The 22,504-nt window shown below is 41.1% G+C and overlaps 1 protein-coding gene across 1 annotated transcript; it reads left to right on the top strand.

The window, feature by feature from the left end:
* Window positions 1-1,164: 1,164 nt before the first annotated feature.
* Window positions 1,165-20,671, top strand: adra1aa (adrenoceptor alpha 1Aa). The gene is made up of 3 exons (XM_063489071.1): window positions 1,165-1,380; window positions 9,911-11,389; window positions 19,545-20,671. Exons 2-3 carry the CDS (start codon window positions 10,492-10,494, stop codon window positions 20,084-20,086), a joined length of 1,440 nt encoding a protein of 479 aa, XP_063345141.1. The 5' UTR covers window positions 1,165-1,380; window positions 9,911-10,491; the 3' UTR covers window positions 20,087-20,671.
* Window positions 20,672-22,504: the final 1,833 nt, after the last annotated feature.

The following is a 22,504-nucleotide window of genomic DNA, read 5'->3' on the forward strand; positions in this document are numbered from 1 at the left end:
ATTACAGTCTAATTATTTTTTAGGAGGTATCCGTAAAATTAGTGTGTAGTTAATGAGCAGGAAAGAAGAAGAAAAAAAGAAAGCTGGTGCAGGGTGGGTAATAGCAGATATTTAGAAATAACTCACAGTGTAAGTAAAGTACTTACTTAGTAACTACAGGCTACTGTGTTATTGCTGCAGATGTACTGTTACTGGATGTTAGGGTGTGATTCCTGCACCAAAGTTTTTAAATATAGAAGGCAGCTGCTTTCATTTTGCTGATGGGGAAAAGACAAAGCCCGTGAAGAATTGTGTACCTTGTTCACCACCCATAAAATGTAATTTATATTTTAAATCATGCTCTGCAAGAGACTGGTGACCTGTCCAGGGTGTACCTTTGTGCCCTATGATAGCCCGAGGTTCCCCACAACCCTAAACTGGAGGCATGAACCTCCTTGAAATATAAAAGGAAGTTGGACTTAAAAAGAGAGTGTCATTCCAGATGTGATAATAACAAATGTGAGTTCAAGAACGAGCTTCTACAAAGATACAAGTGTGTTTAAAATGTGTGTAATAAAACTCATTTATGATGGTGCAAGTCTTGGAGATGTGGAGATGTGTAAAAGAAGACGCTTTTTCATTAAGAACACGACTGTTTCTGGTCAAAAACATGAACGTGTATTTTAGGCTATAGAGTTATTTCTTGGCTGTAATCAAAAGTGTTACACAGATTTTTAAATAAAACTAGACATCACCTTTACTTTTATCTCTGGGATCAAAAACACTTTAAACATCTGCAACACACGAACATTCCTTCACTGAGTTTTTTTTTGGGGGGGGGGGGTTAAGTATGGAAAAGTAAAAGTCTGGCTGAACTGTTGAGAGGAACGATGACGGTACGGACTCCTGAAGACTGAAAGTACACTTGCATAACCAAAAAATAGTCAGAGTCTTTGAGCATTTCCACACACACTGTATTCTCGTACAGTTTAACAGCTGGCAAGGTGGGTGACACCGGTTAATGAAAGATTTCTGAATGACAGAGACCGGTTGTGATGACGCACGGAGAGTGATGCTGAGCCGGAGTGAGGTGATGTGAGGATGGATGGCTGGGTGGTGGTAAGGAGGGGCTGGGGCTGGGAGGGTTGGGTTGAGGGGGGGTAGATACGGGCGAAAGTGGTTTCGAAAGGAAAGCAGTAGGAGATTTGGTTGGCTACTCGTCATCATCTGAAGAGACTTGGAGCACCTGAAGCTTCGGGTGTCTGCTCCGGCAGATATGAGGGCTCTCCACGGTGAGCGCACTTGGCTTTCCCTTCGCCGCATCCTAGCGCGTCTCGGCAATCACTGCCGTGCCCAAATGTGGCTCTGTCCAGGCATCGGGATGTGAAAAATCAAAGTTGGGTGAGTCCCGGAACAATTCATTTGAAGTATTTAACAGAAGCATTGTTGAATTGATAGTTTATTTTATTGATAAAAACTATTTTTTCTTAATTGAATTTGCCAAACGCGCTGATGCGCAAATCTCCTTAATTTGTTTCGAGGCTAATCTCATCAGTAAGTGTGCATAAGTAGCCAAAATAGCGTTGATTTATTCTTTGGTTTTAATGCGGCTAAATGTCTGGAGCAAACTGGTGAAGTGGTTAAAATACACATGATTTAAGACAACTGTATCCCTCCGAATAGCCATAAGGCACGATCGCGCTGATATGCTTAATTTATGTAATGCTGTTTTTTGTTGTTTCTACACCCTCCCGTTTTTTTAAAACCTCAAATCTGAAGGAAAACTGCGAATAGATCATTTGAATATGACGAAGAAATATTTTAAATATAGCTATAAAAACGCCAGCCAGCTCTCATGCGTCTCGTGCATGTCTGTGTCAGTTTACTGAGGTGGATGTGACTTTATGTCAGGTGCAGTCCTGCACAGTGGCCTCATCTTATAGAGCTGGGAATTACTCCGCACACCGGTGAAGAGGTTGAGATTGCATCTGAGTCACAATCGCTGTTTACTCCTGGCCAATTAAAGTAACAGCAGACACAGAGAAGCCAGGGTTGCTCAAGCTTTCCTCAACAATATTGCGGATACCAGTCCAAACCTCAGAAGCAGCTGCACATCAGCCACCTCGGCTCATTGTTCTATGCCCGCATGGAAAACAGCCAAGAAGACAAAGCCTATATTTGGAGCCTATTCTGCAGAGGAGAAAGATGCTTGTACCTGGAGGGACCTCCTGAAAAAGGCAGCTAACAAAATGTAACCGAGCAAGACAGGTAACTTCCAGCTACTTCAGTATGGAGCTGCACACTGTTTTCAGTCACCCTGCAGCATATGTCCTCTTTCACTTGGCAACTCCCTCCGTAGAGAGGCATTATAATGAATATTAAACCAATCAGTGCTGGAAGAGAACCTCTCCGCTGGGTCTACAGAGCCAAACGAAATCCCATGGTGTAGTGAAATCAACAGGTCTTTTTAACAGAATCCAAAAGTAAGCATGTCACTTTTAATTTATCTTAGAAGGAGTTTTAATCATGAGTTTAAGTCTTGTGATCGTAATGTACGAGCCGGATGGATTAATCAAATTAGATTTGTTAGGGAGTTTGGCAATCCTTTCCATGCAATTTGGTCAACCGTCAAGAAAAAGGTTTTTCTTCTCGTTGGAACAGATTTTCTTTGATACAAATGCACAGTGATTGGTAGCCTCTAAATCCTTAATGTGAGACACACTGAGCAGATACCGATACATCTGTTTTATTTATATAGTACCAAATCACAACAACAGTCACCTTGAGGCAGTTTATATTGTAAGGTAACAACACAATAATACAGAGAAAACCCCCCAAATCAGATGACCTCCTATGAGCAAGCAATTGGCAACAGTGGGAAGGAAAAACTACCTACTGACAGAAAGAAACTTCCAGCAGAACCAGGCGCAGGGAGGGGCAGCCATCTGCCACGACCAGTTGGCGGTGAGAGGAGTGAGACAGGACAAAAGACACACTCTATAAGACAGGCAGAGATTAATGATAACGAATTAACTAAATGCAGAGAAGTGTTGAAAAAAAAACAAGAGGTGAGTGAAGACAAAAACACCTGGGAAGCATCTAGCAGCCTAGACCTATTCCAAGGGAGGGTTTAGGGTCACCTGATCATCAGTTTTAGGCTTTTAAGCCTAATTTTTAAAGTAGAGAGGGTGTCTGTCCCCCGAATCCAAACTGGGAGCTGGTTCCACAGAAGAGGTGTCTGAAGGCTGAAGGCTCTGCCTCCCATTCTTCATATAAAATACTCAAGGAACCACAACTCTGAGAGCAAAGTGCTCTATTGAGGTTATATGGTACTTTAAGTTCTTTTAAATGAGATTGGTTCTGATTATTCAAGGCTTTGTGTGTGAGGCAGAGAATTTTGAATTTGATACTGGATTAAACTGGGAGTCAATGTTGAGAAAATAAACGGATAGAAGGAGCAGATCCTGACAGAGTGGATATATATAGCTGAAGGTGTGACACAGTAAATCATTCAACTTGTTTTCTCAATTGTAACACAGCATATTTATAATACAGTGACAGTATTAATGCAGCGGTTAATATTTTAAGCCGAGGTAACTTAATCTTTTCTACAGTGCGAAATGATGATGGTGTAATGAACTCCCGCATCTCTCCTGTGAATACACATGTAGGCCTTTTATTCATAATTACCGTATTAGCATTATTTCCCACATGGGAGGGAGAAGCTCTCAGGTGCTGCCGCATGACGCTGTAATGGCGTACTGCATCGTGCCAGCATCAGAGCTCAGCTGAGATATAAAACTTTAAGACAAACATAATAAACATTTGAACATGCAGTGTGGAGCAGTTGGTTGTGGGGCCGAGAGGACAAGGCCAGCCACTGACTGACTGTTCACATTGTTTTGAAACCTGTGGGGCATAGATAGATAGATAGATAGATAGATAGATAGATAGATAGATAGATAGATAGATAGATAGATAGATAGATAGATAGATAGATAGATAGATAGATACATAGATAGATAGATAGATAGAGACAATGTCGGTGGAAAAGAGGACAACTCAGATGAACTTTTAATTTGGTCTGAAATAAAGCAGCTTAACAAAATCCAAAATTCGTCAACATGGCCACTCTACTTTTACTAGTCTTATCTAATCTACATTTATATAATCTGCACAGACGAGATTAATTTCACATCTGTCAAAGTGGAGGAGTTTATGCGGCACTAAGACATTGTTTAAAAGTCAGAAGACATTCAAACATTCCAAATTAAGTCATGCAAGCATCAATCAGGCCCTCGTACCTCCATGCACGTTGGGCATGCTGTAGTGGAGTCATTGAACTTTATTGTCTCATGTGGCTGGCTTCCTTTATTCCAGCAGTGTCAAACATAAGGCTCGGGGGTCAGAATCGGCCCAGCAAAGACTCCTATCTCGGTCTCTGGATGGCCCGGATTGAAGGAGGGCATACATTTTTGGACTTAACTGTATTTTTACCACTATAGGTTTTACCACTTTTCCTGCTGATAAAGACATACTCCATACCCATTCATACTATACCAAAGTAGTTGAGTAATAAATAAACAATTATATGACAGAAAAGTTCCTATTTTTTTTACTGTCTAGTGCACAAATTTTAGTTACATTTAAAAAAAAAAAAAAAAAAGATATCTCAAGGATTAAATGTGTAGTTAAACATCTTTACACTGACACAAAATTGAGTTTTACTCATCCAGCCAACTTAAGTTCAAAGTAGACTGTATGTGGTCCTCAATGTAATATGAGTTTGACACCCCTGCTTTCTCCAGTAGGTGGTGCTATGTCTTATGGGTAAGTATTAATTAGGCGCACAAAAATTCGACAGTAAGTTCAACTTCCTGTTGGGTTTAGTGAATGGATTGTAAAAGTTTTCATCCACATGTATCATATCCACATGGATTATATACATTCGGATGAAACTTAAAGCAAAATATTTTTCACCACTATATAACTGTGTTCAGGACCAGTGGCAGAAGTACAGCATTGTGTAGTCCTGACCTGAAGCCTTAGGTTCAGCTTTATATCCACTGCTGTCAAATGACTATATGTAGATAAGAGGTCCAGGTGCTAAGTTATTAGCAAAATGTTTCCACAGATTATTGGTGCATCAGACAGATAGAGATACCAGATCACAAAATATTTTTAGTTTGCAACTGGGAACTTACAACCAGCTCTGTATCTATTTTTTTACACTGTTCTCAGACATGAAATTTGATTTAAGGTTGCATCATTAAATCACTGATGTACATCACTGATGTAATGATGCAACGTCTGGAATTTTAACAATTTCCCAACAATAATGTATTTAATCTGAAACCAAACCAGAAAACAATACCAGAGATGCATGAAAGTGTATTTCTGTCAATTTAGCTCAAATTACAGCAGGTTAAAATGTGCACATCTCTCTTTGCATGAACCAACAGTAGTCCCCCATAATGCTCTGGAGAAATTTTCCCTGATATTGGTTTTCCATCACTTCTATATCTCAGTGAAATCTTTCCCCATGCTTCTCACTGACATCGTGCAGGTTTGGTGGGAAAACAGTTGACATGAGAATGTAAAAAGTGCATCTTCAGTGATATTCTAGCACCCATGAGCTGATATGCTTTCAGCATGTTTCCACAACCTCAGCATAATTCTCTGCTCCGTGATTTCCAAGAAATTTCTTGATAACCCGTACCAGTGATTCCCATTCTGCTGATTGAGCTGGCTTCAGTTTCCTTTTGCACTCATCGTCAAGCATCAGTTCACGGACTTCAGGACCAACAAAAACACCTTCCTTAATTTTGATTTTCCTTTTCTTGAGATCTAAATTAGGTCTTAAATCCTGAAACACTTTACATTTCTGTTCCTAGTTGTAAAATACTTGGAACATCATAACTAAGACAAATAAATAAATAAACACATCTGCGAGACAAAAACAGTTTCAGATTTGGAGTAAGTAAGTAAAACTGGTTTAAAATGCTTACTGATCAGTGTGTCTGTGTAAAGATTTCTCTAAAAAGGCTTATTTCTACTAAAAAGCTGCTCATTTTTACATGCAAGTCTATAGGAACTGAGTGTTCTCAGGGAGTTAGCCTCAAGTGGACACTTCAGGAAGTGTATTTTTTGGCACTTCAGTGTTGCCTTCATCTTTAGCCCAGGATGTTGCTGCTTGGTCTCAACTACTGCAGGATCAGAAACAATAGAGATTGTGGTCTAACAGTGAAGAAAAGGCCACCTTGACTGAGAAACGCCCAGACTGTGTTCAGCAGAGACTGCTTCCCCACTTCTGATGCAAATGTTTTACAATATTCACAAGTTTTTTGAGAACTAGCCCCGTTAAAAATGAGATGAATTTGAAACGAAGAGAAGAGAGGAATATGAACAATCTATCGAGATTCAAGTGGGCTTTTGCACTGCAGTGCTAAAGTCCACAAATCCTAATTAATCCAATGCATCAAAGTCAGAGGGAGCAGTTCAAATTTGAACTGTGTGAGGATAAATTCCAAATAAACAATTCGTGTAAATTTAACTTTGCAACTAAATTCCTCTTTTTTCTTATCTTATACAAACACATTGCCACAATGGGGGAAAAAAGAGATTGTAATTACCTTTCCTGACCAAAAATATGCAGAAGCCAAAAAATGGCTCTTCTGGGAATTACTTTGTTTAAGCCGTTATCTCAAGATTATGAATTATTTATATAAACCTTCTCTCTACTGATAACAGATTGCTTTTTTATACTCTCAATATATATCATAGAAACCTGACTTTGTTTTCTCAATCACAAAATAACTTGGCAGCCTTGGAGATGACCGATCCCCTCATCTGATTACTGAGGAGGAAGTGTACTCACCTGTGGAGTTACAGATGGTCTAGTCTTCTCCTTAAATAAGGACCCATTTGAACGTTATCTGAATCTACTGCCATGTTAGACGCTGATTGAAGTACAGTGTGATGTGTTTTTAATAATGTTCTCTCATTGATCCGCCATGTTGAGGAGATATCAGCTTCAGGAGAGTTAACTTTGTTTTTTCTTCATAGCCTTAAACAATTTATAAACCACTTTGCTTAGCTTTATTTATCATCCTGTGAATAAGAATAATAACGACTGACCAAAACATCTAAAAATAGCCGCTGCGTGGAGAGCGGCGAGGAGAAAGAGGCCGTTCATTTCAGTAATAAGTTTACTTTATTGCTGATAAAGAGAGAGGGAGCGTTTACCAATCTACCTTCCTGTGTGAAATTAAGTGCGCCTTGGCTTTCCTGAGTGTTACGGTTCAATTTATTTTCTGCTTTACAAAGGTGGGAAGGGAAGCCAAGCTCGACAAGAATAGAACGTACGCTGGTGTCGTTATTAAAGTTAGTGATGAATCACCCTCATGCATGAATCACGCATCAGGAATATACTAATTTTATGCATGACGGGTGATTATGAAATTAAAAAGAAATAGAAATGCATAGGGAAAATAGCATATTGTCAATATTTTTGAGACATCGGCTTCCCTCATAAATTTTAAAAAGCTTTTTTTTTTCTTTTCGGGGAGCTCCCCTGTCCTACTAACCTTCCCCCTAGCTCCCCTGTAGTTTGACCCGGCTGGAACTGCACTCCTAATCCCCGATAAATGAAGAGAAAACAAGCTTTTGTTTTCTTGTGATGGCTAAAGAAAATGAACTTCCTATCATGAGAAAACAAGCACTGTTTTATCTCAGAATAATGGGATAAGTTATGCCCTTACCGTGAGATAAAATCATCAAAAATAACTGCAAATGTTATGAGCTCCCATAAAACAGAGGGGTCGATTCGGGAAATTGTGCTTCATTTTGTTAAATACATCTGTTATATTTTTCTTGCATGTGGAGCTAGTGCTAGCAGACAATGCACAACATTTAGGATGTTTGAGTCTGAAACTCCATGTTTGTTTGATATGATATTTACCAAGTGTGGTAAAAAGTGGTTGTATAAATGGGTGAATTAGGCATGTTATGTAAAGCTCTTTTGAGTGCTCAGCTATAGTAGAAAAGTGCTATATAAGAACCAGCCCATTTACCGTATGGTTTTCATATGAACACATTACATTTAAAATGACAATTTCTTTTGGTTTTACACGGGCTTACATGATGAAGCTGTGCTGGGCTGATAACTTCCTGGTAGGCAGATTTATTTTTCTTGGGACTCTGCCATGTTATGACAGTGGTATCAATATTTTGATCTAGCTTGGCATATTTTCCCAAGATGTCAAACTAATGTGTTCTTTACAAACATAAGGAGCACAGACTGTGACAACCCTTAACAAATGGTGGAGCTGTAATAATGTGGGTTGTTTTGACCTGTGTCTGTATAAAGGTCGTGGTATGATATTGATTTAAAGGAGGAATCAAGAGCAAAGTCAAGCATATCCTGATGTATTATAGGTCACTTGAAGAACATATAATACACACCGAGCCTTCTGATTGCTGCATTGTTGAATCTTCAGCTATTGTGGTTTTGGCTCACTGTGTATTGTAATGATGAAGTGGTATTCCTCCCATACTGGGAAAAAGAAAGTTTTCACAGGTATCTGTGCAGTCCCGTGAAAAACTAAGTACACCCTTACTGCTTCTATCCAAATTGTGAGGGTAAGTAGCATCTTGGTTATGGTAATCAATGCACTACATCAGGGGTGTCCAATTCCAGGCCTTACGGGCTGGTGTCCTGCAGGTTTTAGATGTGTCCTTGATCCAACACAGCTGATTTAAATGGCTAAATTACCTCTTCAACATGTCTTGAAGGGTGACATCTAAAATATGCAGGACACTGGCCCTTGAGGCCTGGAATTGGACACCCCTGCACTAGATGATCAGGAAGCGCGAGAAACTCTATAAAAGCAAATATTTTTGGCAGTTTCCTGGCCAAGAGCAGTCAGGTGTGTACTAACAGAATGCCACAATCCTCTCGGGAGTGGACATCCAAGAAAAATTCTCCACAAGTTCTCAGATGATCAGATGGTCGGAGAAATTGAAAAACAAAAAACAAAAACAAGAGCTACAACTCAGCCTTTACAGGCCCTAAGTTAGCATGTTTAACACTTAAGTTCAAGACAGTACAATTAGACAAAGAATGAACAAGAATGGCTTGTTGTGAAGTGTTACCAGGAGAAAACAGCTTAGGTTTGCAAAGTAGCATATGAACAAACCACTTGAACAATGTGCTTTGGATAGAAGAGACCAAAGTGCAGATGCTTGGCCATAATCCACAGGACCACATTTGATGAAAACCAAACACAGCTTATCAACACCTCATAGAACTGTCAGCACGGTGTGGAGGGCTGATGATTGGGGCTTGTTCTGCAGACACAGGACTTAGGCACCTTGTAGTCATTGAGCAATGAACACTACTGTATGCAAAAGTATTTTAGAGTCAAATGTGTGACCCAAACAGCACAATGGTGGCAAAAGCTGTTGTAATAATGCAGTCAAAGTCCAGACTCCAATCTGGTGCTGTGGGGGAACCTTAAAGAGAGCTGTCTGCACGCATAAATGAAGAGTGGGCCAAAGTTCTTTGATAAAAATGTGAGAAACGGATGAAGTTGAACAGAAAAAAACTTTATTCTAGTTACTGCTGCTAAAAGCAGCTCCACAAGCTAATGAATAGGGTGTTTTTCACCAGCCTGTATAGTCCTGTGAAAAGTTTTCACAGAACTGTTAGTTTCTCTGTTTGTTAGCCTCACTTTTGGGTTTATCCCATTATCAAGACGAGACAGTGGTGACATTGATTTGACAACAGCTGTGGCTCAGACATTGTGTCCCGCCCACCTTCTTGATAGAGCTGAGCAGCGGTATACAAAAAGCAATGAGCTGAACAAGGATGAATGCTTTCATGTTTCACTGTATGTAACGGACGTGTCTTCTTCTGTCTCTCTTTTCAAAGGCGCTGGACGTTACTGAAGCTGAAGCTGCGTTCAACACACAAGCCTGGATGTTGATTTCTCACCTACTGCTCCCAGGAAAACTGGTTTCAACAGACTTCAATTTTCAGTCCAAACAGTGATTTTTTCATGTATTTTTTTGGTTCAGAGAACATTCAAAGACTTCCTAAATCGCTCACCTCCAATCTGTCTCTTGTATTTGTAATGCATTTTTAACAGTGGTTTGTACCAGCTGCATAAAAACAGTCAGTTTTAACATCATTAACATTTTCAAGATGGATTACTCAATTTTAGCTCAGTAGTTTTCGTTTGCATATATTATACTTCTCTTTCAGTGGTTCTGCATGCAACTTGTCCCTTTATTTTCCTTGATGCATTGCCAACGTAATGGCCCATTTGCTCGAGGCATCATCATTCAAATTATGTTTTGACAAGACAGACTTAATGTGATCATTACTCTAATGGCTTTTATGAGAATGGCCTGATGTCTCCTCTCTCTAGTAGTGAACTTAAATAGGTGTGCGCTTCAGTCTACCACTTCTGCACAGGCCAGTTGTTGAGTACCAGCATTGTACTGGAACTAATGATTCCTGTGCTGGACAATATGACCCCAGCTCCTCTGACACAGAACTGCTCCAACTGCAGCCATGTTTTAGTCCCAGAGCTCAATGTGGTCAAGGCTGTGGTTTTGGGTCTGGTGCTTGGTCTCTTCATTGGGTTTGGAGTCGTGGGAAACATTCTGGTGATCCTCTCGGTGGTTTGCCATCGACACCTGCGGACAGTCACGCATTATTTCATAGTTAATCTGGCAGTGGCAGATTTGCTGCTGAGCTCCACCGTACTGCCGTTCTCTGCCATTTTGGAAATCCTGGATCGATGGGTGTTTGGACGGGTTTTTTGTAATGTTTGGGCAGCTGTGGATGTGCTCTGCTGCACGGCTTCTATCATGAGCCTCTGTGTAATATCTGTGGACCGCTACATTGGAGTAAGCTACCCCCTGCGTTACCCAGCAATCGTTACAAAACGCAGGGCTTTCTTGGCAGTGATGCTGCTCTGGGTGCTGTCTATCATCATATCTATTGGACCTTTGTTTGGTTGGAAAGAGGCACCGCCCGAGGACGAGTCCATTTGTAAGATCACAGAGGAGCCGGGCTACGCAATCTTCTCTGCAGTGGGCTCCTTCTACCTTCCTCTGACCATCATACTGGTAATGTACTGTCGGGTCTATGTGGTAGCTCACAGAGAGAGCCAGGGCCTGAGAGAGGGCCACAAGACAGAGAAGTCAGACTCAGAGCAGGTGATTCTCAGGATACACCGAGGCAATGCAACTGTCTCAGATGACGAGGCCCTTCGCAATCGCACACATTTTGCTCTGAAGCTGCTGAAATTCTCTCGTGAGAAGAAGGCTGCCAAGACCTTGGGCATTGTGGTTGGCTGCTTCGTGTTGTGCTGGCTCCCCTTCTTCCTGGTGCTACCCATCGGTGAGTATTATCATGTTCATCTTGCATGTAATTCCTAATGTCAAGAGCCAGATTTCTCAGGGCAAATCTAATTTTAACCAGAGCAGAAAATATATTACTTACAAGACTGAAAGGGAATACCTCAACAGTTTGGAAAGGAAGGTTACTTCACTTCAGTGCAATTTTATTTTATTTATATAGCACCAAATCACAACGACAGTCGCCTCAAGGCACTTTATAGAACAAGGTAATGACCCTACAGTAGTACAGAGAAAACCCCAACAATCAGACAATTCCTATGAGCAAGCACTTTGGCAACAGTGGGAAGGAAAAACTGGCATAACCAGGCTCAGGGAGGGACAACTACTGCTGCAAATGGTTGGGGGGAGACGGGAGGAAGGCCAGGCAAAAGACACACTTTGGAAGAGAGCCAGAGATAATTAATAACTAATGATTAAATGCAGAGCGCTATATAAACACACAGGTATTGCAAAGAAGACAGTGAAGAAGAAACACTCAGCAGCAGCTGAGGTCTATTGCAGCGTAACTAAGGTCAGGGTTCAGGGTCACCTGATCCAGCCCTGTCAAAAAGGAAAGTTTTAAGTCTAATCCTAAAAGTAGAGAGGGTGTCTGTCTCAATCCAAACTGGGAGCTGGTTTCACAGAAGAGAGGCGTAAAAGCTGAAGGCTCTGCCTCCCGTTCTACTTTTAAATACTCTAGGAACAACAAGTAAGCCCGCAGTCTGAGAGTGAAGAGCTCCATTGGGGTGATACGGCACTATGAGGTCTTTAAGATAAGATGGGGCCTGATTATTCAAAACCTTGTATGTGAGGAGAAGGATTGATTCTGGATTTAACAGGGAGCCAGGGGAGAAAAGCCAGTTAGGGAAAAATGTGCTCTCTCTTTCTAGTCCCTGTCAGTTCTCTCTCTGCAGCATTTTGGATCAAATGAAGTCTTTTCGAGGAGTGAAATTTGAATCCTGACACCACTCGTGGGCAAATATGAATGAATAATATAGACAGACTGAAAAAAGTGGACAGCTAGCCAAGCGCTCTTCCAAGCTCGTGAACTGACTCTTTAAACATTTTTGTTTAATGGATTTGAGAATCCGGGTGTAAAAATGGGAAATTATGGTTTCATTGTATCTGCTAGAGGTGCTGTCACCTGCGTTAACTCCTGCCTCTGGTTTCCCATTGAATGGACAAATATTCTCATTTAATCTAACTCTCAGTATCAATGGGGAAAAAAAAGCATATTTCTTAGAAATGTCACTGGAGCACAGACAGTCAATGATATCTTCTGCAACCATTTAATCAATAACGTTTCACAAATTAAAAATAGGTCCATATCTGTGATTACCTACTCCTACGCATGAGTCAGACCACTTTCAGGAAGCAATTCAACATCTGAATTTATTCCCATTACATACTCATTGATCAATTTATTCTACGGTCATGTTTTTAAGTGCTGGCTAATTTCATAGTTAGATGATGTTAAGTGAATGCCTCCTTTGTGGGATGACATTGAGGTTACTCGCATTCAGACGAGCTTGTGGCCTCTGGAGCAGTGTAGTAAATGCTTTCGACTCGGCCAGGTAGTCGTTCTATAAATAGGCTCTATAAATCTTTCAGATCACTGTCATCTTCCACTGCTCCCCGTCTGTAAACAAAAGGACTAAAATTGAGACCAAGATATATTTCAAACCAGACCCTCGAATGGCATGTCAAGCCATTTTTCTCCCTCGTGTTTGTGACTCCCTTCATCATGGGGGCAGATCTTCAGTGACAGATAAAGCCTTTCGGACTGAGGCCAGACTTCATATGATGGTGTCTTCAAGTGCACCGGGCTCAATGAAGATGAGCTCAAAGGGAAATAATCACACGGCTTGTAGACCTGTGCGCTGCAAGTGCTGTTGTCAATCATGCGAAAAGGAAATCTGAACCAAGTAGATATGAGATACGGCAAAATCCTAACAAATCCTGCAGGGTTTGTATTTATTCCATGCTCTCATGCTTGTAAATATAGCTGCCACCATTTGGCTGAGTAGCTCCTGACTGGGAAATGAGGCAAAGCCTCAGCTCACGAATGCTCCCTTACTAATACTGGCGTCACAGTGCATACCGCTGCCACATAAGTCTGTGGACAATGATAGATTCAGCAATGAATCACAAAGCACTGGTGTAGTTCTGACGTGTACAGCTGGATAAGTCTTGATTGCATCATTTAGATTATGGAGTAGATTAATATCCATAATAACTGTGGGCTGAGAGGCAAGGCTGAGATAGTCTGGACATGTGCAGAGGAGTGATAGTGGATACAGTGGATAAAGGATGTTGAGGATGGAGCTGACAGGCAGGAGGAAAAGAGGAAGACCACAGAGAAGATGTGAAGTGAAGCAGGGCATGCAGAGGGTTGGTGTGACAGAAGAGGATGCTAGGGTTAGGGGGAAGTGGAAGCAGATCCAATGTAATAATTACAAGACTTAAAAGGCTCTGTATTTATCTGTGGATTGTCCTTGACATGTACCGAGTCCTTCTTTAGAACTACAACACGTGTAAAGCATCAATCAGTTCATTTTCTTTACCATTTAGCCAGTTCAGGGTCAGGTGGTGGGGGCTAGAGCCAATCTCAGCTGACAATGGATGAGAGGCAGAGGACACGCTAAACAGGTACCCAGTCCATCATGGGGATAACACAGAGAGACAGCCAATCACTCACTCACTACCACACCCAAGGCCAATTTGGCATCAACAGTTAAGCTAACAACAATGTCTGTGGAAGGAAACAGGTGGCTGAGAGGCGACAGTGTCACCGTAGCGTAAAGCATGCCCTCGCTGACATAAAGAACAGCTTCACAGGGTGTCCTCGTGCTATCGTGATATGTTAAGAAACTGAAGATGAACTGAAATGTTTCCTGTCTCCAGCCCCAGGCAGGAGTCTTTATTCTTAAAAACCTCTGACTCAGAGTGTCAGTGGGTGTCGAGTGTCTTTTTAAACTAGAGCTGATGAACATTTTTTTCCCCCTAAGAGTTATTTTTGGATGTATTGAGAAGAAAGACAGGAACTTTGGGAGAAAGAGCAGGGGAATTACACACAGCCCTGTAGACACATGCTGATAAACATTTTTAAATGAACAATGGGTCAAATATCTATGTGTTAGGTGGTTCTTATTTTATTCCTCTATCACACATACACTGATGGTTGCACTGGAGGCTATTTGGGGTTCGGTAACTTCCCCCGGGGACACTTCAGCATGCAGCCTGGAGGAGCTGCTGATTAAACTTTCCGGTTAGTAGACAACCCATTCTACCATAGCTGTCTGTCAATTGGTAAAAGTGTTGTTTGTAGTGGCACACCCACACTGTGTGCCTTATTGTTTTTTGGTTTCATGTTCTATACTTAACTTAAATCAGAAAAAGACTTCAGTGGACTGAAGTCTGATAAAAGTGAAAGAATGATAAAAATGAGGCTTTAGGGAAAACATGCATCCTGCAGTTTGAAGTTAAAATATTTCCCTAAGTAAAATATTTTGATTATATTCTACATGTTCCATTTGATTGCAGTGAAATAAGCACCCCTATTAATCCAGCCAAAATATTCTCAGCTTAATTAACTTAGTTTTGGGTCTTTATTTTTATTATTCTAGTTATAAAAAGAGAAGTTTATTGCTGGGGCTCTTTTACTTTAGACAAGCACATGTAGTCTAACTTTAAATTCTCAAATTAAAAACTGAAAAAAAATGTTAGTTGAATACAGTCATCATTCATTACTCTCATCTTAAATGAAACATGTACAAAAAACATCAGCCAAACAGCCTGAAATTAACTTTTCCTTTTTAGCAGATTAAAGCAGATAAGCAGATTATGACTCCTATCTGTGTCACCAGCATGATAGTTAATAACCCAGCTACCAACTTGTGGTGTCGCAGATTTGCTTTTCTAACATGAAAGTAAATAAAACAGAAGCTGTACAATTTAACTGTGACAGAGCAAGGATTGTATTTTAGCAAATGTCTATAATTTACTGCAAATATGGAACTTTTACCAACACGCCCACTCTCAACACTAAAATATTACTGAACCATATGGACAAAAGTACTGGCCCACCTACACATTACACCTACAGGAGCTGCTCGACCATGGAAGACCATGCTACAACGCTCACGGCGCACAGTTTTTGTACTAATGTTGATGCCAGAGGAGGTTTGGATCTCTGCAGTCATGAAGTCAGAAGAGCGTCAGAGACTTTTACGCACTTGGTGACCTCGCTACGTAGCTTCACGTGGTCTGCCACTTCATGACCGAGTTGCTGTGCCTCCTAAATGTTTCCACTTTGCACAAAATCACATGAAAGTGGCTGTGATATATCTAGGATGAAAGAAATCACAGACTGACTCGTTGCAACACTACCATCTGTTACAGCACCGTGCTCTTTAAAACATTAATTCTTTCAGTAGTTTTACAGGTAGACTGCATGGATAAATCTGTGGCAACGGGACTGAAAACACCAGAATTCAAAGTTTAAGAGGTATGGCCTTTTTGTCCATACATAATACTCAAATAAGTACTCAAATTTAAAATGGAGATGATGTAATCTGCAAAATAGCCCACGCATTGTTCACAAGGTCACAGAGAGTTAAAAGTCTACTCTCAGTGTGCACACAGTACACTTAAAACACAGGAGTTGTGGCAACACAAGCACAATCTTTCCCTACAGCCTGCTCAGCTCCAGCATGTATCACGGATGGTTAAGTTAAAGTGGTCTGAACTGGACTTCTATGGAGAGATGGAAAAAAATAACATTTGCACTGGAACCAGTCCAGAGTTACAAATGGAGATGACCCTGCAGGGGAGATGTCATGGAGCTTTATGATCACACGTGAAGTGGTTCTGGCTGTAATGTGATTGGCTGTGGGGCACGAGCTAAAAGAGTGAGAGTAAGGTAACGGCTGCAGGGGACAAAGAAATCTTCAAACCTGTGTGAGAGAAGCTGTTTATGAATTTAGCCTCTGCAGACAATTAACAGCAGCAAGGGGTACAGACTTATCAAGGTTGCGTAATAGGCAGCATTAGGTGATTGGGTATGCAGAGCCCATCTGGCTTGCTAGCCTAGCCCGCTAGGAGAAATAAGACATGCTTGCCAGGAGCAACACACTCAGCAACCAGACAGCAACGAGGAAAATGCCTGAAATTTCTTGTGAGGCCGAAGCCAAGCACCTGCCTACACTTCACCCAACCTTGCTAGAGGCGTAGCGTGCTCGGTTTGGTTTGCTTCAAGTTAAACTCAAACCTTAAAAACCTCACTGCTGAGAAAACAACATAGATAAAAGGGAAAAGCAAAAGAAAAATAGTTAATAGAAAGACTGATAGAAAATCTGTTTAATTATATACCATGGCAATCCATTCCTATTTCATTTAAAGGTCATCTGCAGCATTCATTTATTTTTTTCCAGTTTTTCAAGTTAAGGGCATACAGAGTGCTACATAATATTAATAATAAAAAGAATATAAAACTGAAATACTATACAAGTAAATATAATAATTGTAGTGAATACAATCATTCCAAAAATGATACTAAAACTGAAGATGATAAGAAAATGAATGAAAAGGATTTAAATAAAACTATAATATCTCAGACTGGTACTTGACCAAGTGACCAAGCAATCAAGCCTTACTACTTTTAAATGAATTTTACTAAACAATTTTCTAGCATATTTTAAGACTGAAAGCATTCAATAATATAGACTCACTGGCCACTTTCTTCGGTACACATGGCTAGCATTGCCTTGGTCCCCTTTTTTCTTTACAACTGCTTTAATTCTTCGTTGCAAAGATTCAATGAGGTGCTGGAGATGAGATGTGAATCTCCTGTTCGGCCACATCCCAGAGGTGCTCTATTGGATTGAGATCTTGTGACTGTGGAGCCCATTAGAGTCCAGTGAACTCATTGTCATGTTCAAGAAACCAGTTTGAGATGATGTGCGCTTTGTGACATGGTGCGTTATCCTGCTGGAAGCAGTCATCAGAACATGGGCACACTATGGTCATAAAGGGATGATGTCCATCCCTATATGACCACATTACTCAGTCAGTGACAATACTCAGATATGCAGTGGTGTTTAAACGATGCTCATTTGGTAATAAGGGGCCCCAATATCCCCTACATCATTACACCACCAGCAGAAACAGGCTGAAACGTTGATACAAGACAGGACTGATCAGTGCTTTCATGTTGTTTATGCCAAATTCTAACCCTACTGTCTGATTGTTACAGCACAGGATTTTTCTTGTCTTCTCTATTTTCCCTTTTTCAGAGAAAATCTGAAAAAATCAACTTCAGCAGGTCATCTCAACCATGCCTATATATCTAAATTCATTGTGTTGCTGCCATGTGATTGGTTGACTAGTTTTTTGCATTAACAAGCAGTTGAACAGGTGTATCTAATGAAGTGGCCACGAGTGTATGGAAGTAATAGTCTTAATACAAATAGTACTGTCAAAATGAGCAACAAATAGACAACCTTTGTTTCCTTATTGCAACTGAAGGCAACATAGCACAAATAAGAGTTATACAGGCACTGGTTATATTTAAATAGAGCTTAATATTCTGATTAAAATCAGTTTGAAAAACAGGAAACAAATGGGTTAAACAAAATAACAATAAACATAATACATAAGCACCTAAATTAGATTAAACATACGGAAATGTTACAGTTTCAGAGATTTATGGAAGATTTTATTTTTATTTTTTTGGCCCTTGATGTAAATATATGGGGACATTTGCTTATTTTCTTTCCAATGATGGCAACTTCCAAGCTGATCCCGTCTTCTCTAGATAGTTTTTAATGTAATTTAATGCACTCTTAAACTCTTTGAGAAATTAAGAACAACAAAAACACGACATCTAGAGCTCTGAACACACAGGGTGCTGTCTATCCACATTCAGGGAGAGCTGATCATGTGATCATATTCATCACTCTTACATATGTCGCACTGTTCAGATTAAAAGTGTCAGTGGATGTGGACGCTAAACCGGATTAATATCACATCCCATGCAAGCAGCTGGCTGGAAATTTTCAATCTGAATAAATTCAATCAGCGGAAAAACAAAAAACAAAAATGTGTGCATTCAGCAGCAGACACCGATGCATCATTGAGTTTAAGCGTCAACACATTCACCCAACAGTTGCACTCTTCTTCTATTTTTATTCCAACAATGAATCTATCAAGGGGTACGGACAATAATAGAATTGGGGATTTTTGGCACAGCTGGGGATAAAATGCATTAGCTGCATAGCCAGGCACAAAATAATTTGCTCTCCAACTCTCTCCGCCTCTTCTTTCTATCCATCTCTATATCACAATCACATTTTTTTTTCTCCCGAGGCTTAACCCTCTCAGGAGCTTGGCCAATAAAACATTTCACAAGGCAGCTTCTCTCCTGCCTCTGAAAATAGATGGCAGATAGACAGATATAGTGCAGCCATACAAGAAGTCAGCCGTTTCATTATTTTAATGTTTCACTGCCAGCCACTGAATATGTGAAGCGTCACCTACATTTACAATGAGGACTAGGCCTGCATGTAATGCGTCCATTAAGCCATTACCTTTGCCACTTCATTAAAGTTCCCACTCACATTTCCCACTTGCTCTAATCAAAAGCAGCACAGTATCCGGGAGCAATTTTAATAAAATCCTTAACCTTGGTGGCAAAGAGGAAGCTTCTATCAAGTGGAACTTGTATAAAACAATTAGAAATAAAGTGTGACACGTAGATGGGTGAAGTGCTGTGATTTCCAACAGCTTGGGATCACGTGTTCTTTAAAAAAAACACTAATAGAGCACAGCAGGTAATTGGAGCTCTGAAAACTGGCTCAAATTTGGTTTAGCCACAGTAACAGCACAGCTCGAGGCAGCATTGGTCAGTTAACCACTTCAATCCAGACTGAAGCAGCTCAATAACTACTGGATGAACTGTTAGAAATTGGATATCCGGAGGATGAGCGCTAGTGATTTGTCCCGAGAAAGGTGACTAGTAAAATGTCTTGAATGGCAGATTCTGTTTAGGTGTGCGAAACAAACATTGTGCTACAGAATCCTCCCACAGATTTATATTCTACCTGAGGGCCACGTCTATCTTTTATTATGTCTCTGATGTGCGTCTGATGTCCCTGCAGGTTCAATCTTCCCTGCATACAGACCTTCAGACACCGTCTTCAAGATCACCTTCTGGCTCGGTTACTTCAACAGCTGCATCAACCCCATCATCTACCCATGCTCCAACCAGGAGTTTAAAAAAGCTTTCCAGAGTTTACTTGGAGTTCACTGTTTGAGGACGACTCCCAGACCGCACCACCATCATCAGAGTCAGATGCAGGGTCACGGCCAGCCCCTCACCCTGGGCCTCGACAGCAGGGGGCCTCCTTCTCGGCTCAGCCCCTCCTCCTCCATGGCCCTCTCGAGAACTCCTTCCTCCAGGGACAGCCGGGAATGGAAGGTCTTTTCCGGAGCCCCCGCGGGCGATTCTGGACCAGCTGAAACGAGCAGAGCGAAAGTGGCCAAACTCTGCAATAAAAGCTTACATCGGACCTGCTGCTGCATCCTCAGGGCCAGGACGCCCCCGCGGGAGTCCGGCTGCACCCACCCCACCTCCACCAGAAACCTTCCCACCATTAAAATCCATCAGCTGTCCCTATCGGAAAAAGGAGAGCCCGTATAGCCACTGTAACGCTTCATCCATTTGTTATGAGTAGCCTTTCAAGGTCGCACATGAGAATAAATGCCCTTTTCCTCCGTTAACATCACAATGAAATGAGCTGGTGGTGAAATAATGGCTGCTTTTAAATTTAAATTTCAAATTTCATCTCAGCTTTGAAAGCTTTCTGTGACTTTTTTTTTTTTTTTAATCTTGATGTTATCACAAGAAAGCAAAGTTTTAGCTTTGCACTGCAAGATACAGCTAATGAGGGAAATGATCAAATCTGGGAAGTGCTCGTATGAAGAAAAACCAAAAAGAGCAAAAGATTTTCTATATGTTTACACATTTTATATTCCAGAAAAGCAGTTGAAATGTCTAAAGCTGTGACGAGGGGGGCTCTAATATATTGCATGAGTTCAACAATAATTTCTGAAATGCTGATCAGTGGTGCTCCTGTTGTCTCCAGATTTTGCTTCCTGCTCCTGTGGTGAAATTGTTGCTTGTGTACTGCTCTGTACACAGTGGAAACCGAGAGACCTCACATACTTCTGTGTCACATACAATAAATTTGTAAGACATACTCCTAGCAGGGGATTCATGAGGACATTTTTGGACTTTTGTGTTATTTATTCTCTTTGTTTTCTTTTTCTTTTTTAAATGTTCTTTTTTGCTGTTAAACTGGGTTTTATTTGCCTAATATATAGCCCCTCAGCATTTCTAGTTCATCTATTCACATTCCCACAATTACATGTACCTCTGAGCCGTGCCAGATGGATGTCTTAATATACTTGAGTGGAATTTTAACTGACCTTGTGGTTACTGGCCTCAATCCTGACCGACTCCAAGCCTCTTAGAAAAATTTACCAGATTTAGCGATGTCATGATAAGTCACACACAGTCTCAGGCTTTCTTCTCTGAGTCTCTACTCTTTGTGTTTCTGTCCTTTTTTTGTTTTTTGTTGGGGGTTTTTTTAGCCACATTTCACACAGAAAGAAGACGGTCTTTGCCTTGGCCTTCGTCAGGTCTTCGGTGTGCGCTTTTTAGTGTACTTCTTCTTATGTGGGAGTTCCAGACTGCAAAGTGTCTTTGTTTACGCAGAGGCATCAAAGGGCAAGAGGACAACCTCTGCCAGCGCTATCGATTTGTTTTCTCCTGCTGCTCCCTCTGTAGCACCATGATGTACTCTCTTTGTGGGTGCGAGGAGGAAGAGATGCGCTTTGCATCTTTAAGCCAGTCTTCCTCTCTGTACGCTGGAGTTCAGTCGTAAAAGGGGAGTCGACAGCTTTCAACCCCAGGGGAGGGACCCGGCAGTGCAGCCGGAGTGCTCATCTGTGTCCGAGCTGTCATTGACTGTGAACCTGTAAATCACACGTCCCTGCGCAGATGCCATTAGGAGTAGAGCTGCCAGCTCCAGCAATAAAGTACAGATGGTACAGATGACCTAATTCACATCTCCCTCTGTTATCTCTCCATAGAGCCCTGGGATTATAAAGAAAAATCTCAGCCAGCAAAATACCTGTGTGCAGCGCTTTATAAAGTTATACCATCTTCCAAATGCAATAGCTGTAATGAATACTATAATTAGATCTTAGGGGTTGTGGGAGTCAGATGCAGAGTGGAGCAGATCAAGAGCGTTTCTCCTCTGTTTCACCAGAAACACCCACTGTTTTTATCCAGCAGCCTAACACTGTGTATTCAGGGTTAAATTCCAGGGTATGCTATCTTCACTATTCTTTATTGTGCGTTTGCTCTGATAAACTGAAAAAAAGTGCAGACAATCACTACAATCACTGAACCTGAAGAGGGAATAAATGTAAGGCTTACTGCCTTCACTCACTTGTGGATGATGCTGTGGTCATGACAAATCAATTCTGGGAGGGATTGTGGTCTTATAATAGCACTGTCTGTTTCACTGGATTGACAGCAAAGCAAGTGCTGCTGATGACTCATGGTTGCACTTCCCCAAGAGGGTTTAGCTTTGTAAACTCCCTGATGTTTTTTTTTCTTCTTCTTCCTTTCTAAAGCTTTCATCAGTGGGTGAAGATGTTGACATAATAGGATTCCCCTCTCCGGTTTAATCAGTGCGCTCATCATGCTAAGTCCTAATTGGACAACTGTCAAACAGCCAGGGGCTTCACTCTACATAATCACAGAAGTTTTTAACTGATGTGAGCATTCAGTGTGACGGAGATGTCATGTTCGGTTCATTTTTGCTGGAAGCATCCCTGTGGGAAGAAGCGACTGAGGAGCTGGAACGTAGAAGGAGAGTGAGAACCACAACCCTGTGGCTCCACCTAGTGTCTCACTGCCTCTCTGCATGCACGTCCACATATTAGAACCTTTTGCAAAGGATTGCACATCCTTAAAAAAGTCCCCGGAAACGATGGTACAATATATAAAAGCACTAGTCCCAGTGAATCAATTACAGTTAATTCCTTT

Source organism: Pelmatolapia mariae, linkage group LG12 (genome assembly GCF_036321145.2).
Source record: "Pelmatolapia mariae isolate MD_Pm_ZW linkage group LG12, Pm_UMD_F_2, whole genome shotgun sequence".
Lineage (NCBI taxonomy): Eukaryota > Metazoa > Chordata > Actinopteri > Cichliformes > Cichlidae > Pelmatolapia > Pelmatolapia mariae.